The sequence below is a fragment of the Magallana gigas genome, chromosome 3 (assembly GCF_963853765.1).
Source record: "Magallana gigas chromosome 3, xbMagGiga1.1, whole genome shotgun sequence".
Lineage (NCBI taxonomy): Eukaryota > Metazoa > Mollusca > Bivalvia > Ostreida > Ostreidae > Magallana > Magallana gigas.
The window spans coordinates 44,207,258-44,214,598 of NC_088855.1; the positions used below are offsets into that span (position 1 = coordinate 44,207,258).

The window sequence follows — 7,341 nt, forward strand, 5'->3', positions numbered from 1 at the left end:
TTGAACTTTTTAACTTCTACTAGACAGACATATTTTTTGTTTATAGCCCCTTACAAAATTTGGTCGCTCTCTGATGCTTTGCCGACATTAAAAGCATGAGAGAGAGAGAGAGAGAGAGAGAGAGAGAGAGAGAGAGAGAGAGAGAGAGATATTGAGATTTTCAGTCTTTACTACACAATATGCATAAAGACACACCAAAAGAGCCCGGCTTTCAGTACTTCAGTACTTGATTTTTTATGTATAAAATTATTTACTGGATCATTTTCAATGATTGGCCAAAATATTGAATGCTACAGTCAAGTTACAAGCGAGATACAGAGGTCAGAATTGGTTGTTATGTAAACATGGTTCGAGTATTATAGTTGTTTACAAAAATGCAATGTATAGAAATACCTTTACTTAGACAAAATGACATGTAAATAACAGTTTTAACTACCTCAATATCTTCATAATATTAAAACTATTTTCAACAAAAGAAAGATATAATTGATTGAAACTTACACAAATACAACAGGTAATGACAATATTCGAGCTTTGTATACAAAACGAAGGCCTATGAACCCAGTATCTTGCTTATAACTTGATATTTGACTTTCAAATTTTGACATAGCATAAAAAAATTCTATATTGATTGGTATAAACATTGAAAATGGAAAAATAAAATTTGAACATTTTAAGTCAAATCGTGTCCAAGTCCCTTTAATAGCTTAAATATTTTCAGGAGACCAAAAATCATAATGCATTCGGAATAAACACATATTACCAATTGTCTATGTATTATATATTGTTCTTATTTATAGTTTCATAAGTAGAAACTTTATAAAGTTTACTATAATTGGATTGGATTTTATCCCATTACACTGATTTATTTTCAGATGGCTATGACAGTGTTATGCATAAGACGTGGACGACGAACTTTTGTCTCAAGCATTAAAGCATTAACCTTGATTTTTGGAATATTAGCAAGCGTTATTGTTTTGCTTAACATTTCAAGTGCACTGTACACAGAAATCACTAGTACGACCATTCAATTTGAAAATACGGGAAATTTCAACTACCTTGACTCATCTTTGACTATCTGTAACAAAAACAAACAACCATTATTCCTCTTCATAGCTGTACCCAGTACAACAGGCAACTTTCGACAGAGGATGGCTATTCGAAATTCATGGGGAAGTGTTGTGAAGGGAGATGATTCCTTACAATTGGTTTTCTTTATCGGAAAAATAGTCAACAAAGAGAATAAAGATACAATTGCCAAGGAGAAAGAAAAGTACATGGACATTATTGAAGTTGACATCGAGGAAAAATATGAAAATTTAGCAAAGAAGTCAATTAGTATATTACAATGGATTCACCTCAATTGTGAAAACCCTAAATATATTTTAAAAGTAGACGACGATATCTTTTTAAATGTAAATCTTTTAAAAACCTATCTCGATGTTAAAAATCTTAGTAATTCGATTGTAGGGTGTAAAGTAAAAGGTGCTTCGCCATTTAGATTCCCTCTTTCTAAATGGCGCATTTCACGAGAGGAATACAAAGAAGATGTGTTCCCAGACTACATTAGCGGACCGGCCTACGTCATATCCGGTGATATTCTCTCTAAACTTTACCTTGCTACGAAGAAAGTGCCATACATATTTTTAGAGGACGTGTATTTAACAGGAATATGTCGGAGACAAATCAACGCCATTGCGGTGGGACATCCTGGCTTTAGTTGCGGATATAGAGATCAAGGACCATGTGGCGGACACTTCCGGTACAAAATTACAGGACACCATTATATGCCGGAAGAAATGGAACGAATGTGGACAGAACTGAACGATAGGTGGTATACATGTCCATTTAAGCATTCTCATTGGGTGTCTAAGCTAAAAGATTTTATTTTCTACTTTGTTTAATAAAAATCTAACAAGAAGTGGTTTTTTGACATTTTTTAAAGTATGTCCTAAGTTATTGCCTCCATCCCTTTTTGGTGATTTTTAATTAAAATACACATACCTGTGAAAGAAATACAGTTGAAATTCATAAAGTGGAAAATATCCAAGATATCTTCACTGGCGGATTTAAGGGGGGCGTGGAGGGCGCACGCCCCCCTCTCCCCCTAAAATTTTTAAAGTATGCATGACTGTAGATGATTTGATAAATTTTACATAGAAAAGTTAACATTTTGTGTTTCACTTTATTTATAATTATGCCTGACTCAATGTTACACCTCATTGATACACCAGCTGTGCTATGCTGAATGTAATTCTGCTGGTCTATAAACATCTATAAACATCTGATCCTAATGCATATTGACAGGTTCTGATAACGACCCAATTATAAACTGTGTTTAAAACAAGCAGTGTTGGTCATTTCATTATGGTGGTTGCATCAAATTCCCCAGGGCCCTGAACTTATGGCTTCGACCAAGAGTAGACTGGAAATCCCAGCAGTTTTGTTTCAAGCGTAGACTGCGCTGTCATTTCCCTATTGCGATGAAAGCAAAAATTTCTGAATATTTAAAAGCTGGTCGAAAGTAAATATATAATTGCATTTAAAACCAGATGGTGTATGTGCAATCATTAATTAATTACTGTATATTTTTTGAAATTTTTTCTAGGTAAATAGACTATTTCAATATAAGAATACTGAAGATTTGATGCATCAGATAGGGGATCGGATACCGTAACGTCATTAGAATGTTGTAACTTTGATAACCTAGTTAATTTTGGGAGTTTATAAATGCCTAAAATATTTTGTTTTTAATTCAATACATGTATTAGGTATAAGTAACAATATGTGTCAAATTGTTATATATATATGTTATAGGCTTTTGTGTAAAGGAAGCAAGCACCAAGGGGAAATAGTAGATGGCAAAATGTCTGGTGATTAAAAGAAATGAAAACTTTATCTTGTCTGTTTATTTTTATTGCTTATTTCATCTTTTAAAAGTGTACATAACTAAAAAAAAATACCACTATTTTGAGCCTGGTTTTACCTTTAAAATACACGAAAACCCCAGACCCCTGCCTCAATAATTTTATCCACGCCCCCCCCCCCCCCAACTACAAATCCTGTATCCGCCCCTGATCTTCACTGACACATTAATATTATTAACACATAAAAGTTCACAGGAACGAAAACAAATTTCTTATGGAGATTTACAATAGAAAATGTTTAAATCTTTTCACCATTCGGAACTCACTTGAAAAACTTCGCACAATTTTTCAACGTTATCATCCGGACTTTTTAACGGCTAATGCAATGCTTTCTATTTTGGATTGTGTATTAAAACCTGAAGCGAAAGAGGGGGGTTTCAAAATAGATAAATACTAGATGCTGTCATTAGACAGTAATACCCGCACCAAGTGTTTGCCCCTAAATAACACTGTTTTGTACCAGTTTAATTAAAAATGAAGGCCACATGTAAGCTCCGGTAATACATTTAAAAATTATAATTTTCATAACTGAAGGATGAGATCCCGAATCCCATATGATAATACGTATGTGCAACTTGGGGTTGAATTGTTTGCAGTGAATTTTCAGTTAATCAATAATCTTAACATTTCATGTCATAGAAAGTATAATGTAAATAATAATATAAATGTAAATAATAATATAAATTATGCCCCCTCCCCGTGGCGGTTGCCGGTTTTAGATTTGCTTCTGTGTGCCTACATGTACATCATCGTGTGCACAGATTTAGAGAAGAGGTGGGAGTGAGGGGTCCAGACCCATGAAAATTCATTTATATCAGTAGTAAAATTACCAAAAATACACCTTGGACCCCAGTGCTCTTACAGACATGTAAACACTCTAACCCATTGCGCTTCAATGTTAGGTAACATTATTTTGGGGGTAAATATTTAATTAATATTTATACTTTATTGTTTATCTCAATAGGAAGTATACATCACAATATGCAGGTGTCCTGCACCACCTTAAAGCTGTTATTTACCTAATACAATATTGCAAGGGGTTTTTAAGAACAGGTCATAAAATTACATGCATGTTACAAATAACTGATCTTTGTCTGAAGTTACGTACACAACACATGTCTGCAGGTCTCATTAGCGGGTACTAGTTTTACCCACCATGGTTCCACGTGTATACATACATGTATGTGTTTTCCATATGCAGAAAAGGATTAGTTAAGATCAGCTAAAGGAATTCTTTATTGTGCTTTAATTGGATTATCATTATGATGTTGACCAATATAGGTAAGCATAATACATGTAGGCCTAGTAGCAGTAGCACAATATAATGAGATGCCAGCATACATAAGTTTTACTTTCACTTTCTAAATGTGATCTCCCTTTGACAGCATACTGTATCATCATCTTTTAATATTTAAATAAGCTTATCATCGTTACCTATCCTATCGCATTTGTAAAGTTTCTGTCATTTTAATTGCAAAAGTTATTTTTTTCATTTGTCAGACTTACACTATAGAGTTGACCCCATATATTGACCCCGCATAAACAATTTCGTATTAAATTTGTGTATTACATGTAAGTAAGTGTAGACACTTATCATTTTTATATGAGTTATAATAGGAAGGAAGGAGTATTTCTTTCTTAATGTATTATAATGCATCAAATACAATGTAGGTCATGACCTTATGGGATTGTTCTGACCCCACGAAACAGGACAATAGAGAATATCTTCTAATGTCATTATGATGCATCAAATGGTGTAAAGTACATTAATGACCCCCAGGTGTTGTCTTTACCCCCCCCCCCCCCCCCTTTATGAAATATGAAATGATGATACACTGTATATTTTGTTAACTTCTGAGATCCTCATCCCTAAACCATATAATTTTTTCTTGCTCTTTGTGTCATTGCGCGTCAAATTGTATATAGGTTATGCCCCCTTGGAGACACAAACTAGAAAAAATAAAATATTTTATCTTATTCATATGTAGTGTTTGATCCATGTGGGTAATTCCTAGCCTTATGATGACACTGCTTTGTTTATGAGACTTTACAATTGCCCCATATAGGCTAATACACATGCATATAACATTTTGTTTATAAATCTTAAAAATTGAATTAAGCAATTTTCAAAATGTTAATGTGCATCAGGAGAGAAAAAGCAATCAAGAAATGATTTAAAATTTGATACTGTACACATGTAAGAATGAATTAAGAAGACAGAATCTTTAGAACCAGGTTAGATGGGGGGAGGGGGGGGGGTTGGATGTGGAGTATAAACATTTATAATTTGAATCATTTATTGTTATTAATTTTAACTTGTCAATGAATATTAGTTATTTATCCCAAGGTAGAAATATGACCTCTGATCATATCTCAATAGATCATTTGTCAATTATGCAAGGTGTAATGTATTTTTTTTAAGAATAACATCTTTTTACCAGTTTATAAAAGTTTTTAGACACCCAAATTATATTTTGATTTTAATAGATCATTCGACAATTAAGGGGGGGGGGGAGGGAGAGAACAGTTTATATTTGAGTTTGTTTGGGGGTGGGGGTTCCAAGTCATATATTTGACAATTTTTTAATGTAATTTAAAATAAGACTAAGCCATATACTACAGTCATGAACATGAATAGTATAGAACAAAACACAAACTAATACTTGTATATATACATAGGAAGTATTACAAAACATAGATCTGATGATTGATCTATATCTGGGTTCTTAAATTGAATCATATACATGTATCATGTACATATTATATTATTGTTTCTTTGTTCTGGGCATTTCAGATGTATGTAGGTCATGATCCCAAGTGCTCCTCCTGAAATTATCAAATATCATAAAAACCATTGAGATCCACACCATAATCCAAAGATATTATTCCTCCTTAGGTAATGACGCAACAGATCATTATGGCATGTACCCGGTAAGTCATGACCCTAAGGGGTCATCCTGACCCCCTTAGAATCAGAAATTGTCAATTATCTTTAAATTATTGATGTTTGATGATCCTATCTCTATTTCATTTTTATTATTAAGTCTTCCGAATGAAATTTGGAGACTTATTGTTTTTGTACGGTTCTTAATATATGTATTAATTATTATTCTTCATCTTCTTCTTTTTCTCTTTCCCGCTCTGAACTTGTTTCTCAGAGATGGCTGAACAGAATAGTACAAAACTCTAGGATATGATAGGCCTGCATATCTAGTTGTGCACCCTGGTTTGATTTTTCTCATTTTGGTTTAGACAACCAGTTTTCTGAGGGGGGAGGGGGGGGGGTCAAAAGGTTTGATATAGGGTTTTCATAATCATATATTGACTGTTACTGGCAACATATAGGGTTTATTAGATCTGACCCTGGGGTTATCCCCACCCCCAGGAATTTGAAATTACCATATATCTCAGAAACTGTTATAATCATGACCCCTTAACCATATATATTCATGTTTCTGATGTCAAGGGGGATCAAATGTTATGTAGGTCATGGGCCCAGTGGGTGGTCCTGACCCCCTCGAACAGCAAGTCCCTTAATATCTTCAAAACAGTTGAGATCCCCACCCTTAAACCATATATATTCTTGTTCCTTGTGTCAAGGGGCAACAAACGGTATGAAGGTCATGGGCCCCGGGGGTGGTCGTGACCCCCCTCGAACAGGAAGTGCACGAATATCTCGAAACGGTTAAGATCCCCACCCCTTAACCATATATATTCTTGATCCTTAAAGGGCATCAAAAGGTAAAATGGGCCTCAGGGTTAAATTTTATTTTTCAAAATCGTAATGCACATCTGTAGAACAGTCCCTATCATATCCCAAGATATGATGTGTCTATCCCCATTAAATCACAAGAGGAGTTCTAGGATCTCTGTTTTTTTTAGAGTGATAAACGTCAATTTTCTGCTACGTTTTGACTCCTTGGATGAATATTTAAATTTTTAAAACCTTACTGCACATCTATAGAACAGTCGCTATCATATCCCAAGATATGATGTGTCTATCCATTAAATCATAAGAGGAGTTCTGGGATCTATGGGGTTTTTTTTAGTGATAAACGTCAATTTTCTGATACTATTTGACTCCCTGGATGAAATTTAAATTTTTAAAACCTTACTGCACATCTATAGGACAGTCCCAATTATATCCCAAGAGATGAGGTTGCTACCCCAAAAGTTGTAAGAGGAGTTATGGGAACCACACTTTTTTTTGCAAAAAAACGTCATTTTTAGTTGCCCACTGATCCCCTTAACAAAAAAAAAATTCTTGAACCTGATCACACTTCAATATGACACCCCCAATCATATTCTAGAAGATCATTTGGCTACTGCCCAAAAAAATGACGTTTTTGAAACCAGTTTTTTTGTAAAAAAAAAAACCGTCATTTTTTCAGCCATTAAATGACCCCTATGACAA

At 34.1% G+C, this 7,341-nt stretch overlaps 1 protein-coding gene across 3 annotated transcripts in view; it reads left to right on the forward strand.

The window, feature by feature from the left end:
* Positions 1-1,921, forward strand: part of LOC105320164 (beta-1,3-galactosyltransferase 5) — a 38,201-nt gene extending 36,280 nt beyond the window's left edge. For all 3 annotated transcript variants that reach the window (XM_066079948.1, XM_034443034.2, XM_034443035.2), the window contains exon 2: positions 876-1,921. In XM_066079948.1, coding sequence (XP_065936020.1) covers positions 876-1,904 — 1,029 coding nt within the window. In that variant the 3' untranslated portion in view covers positions 1,905-1,921. The remainder of the gene's footprint in view (positions 1-875) is intronic.
* Positions 1,922-7,341: the final 5,420 nt, after the last annotated feature.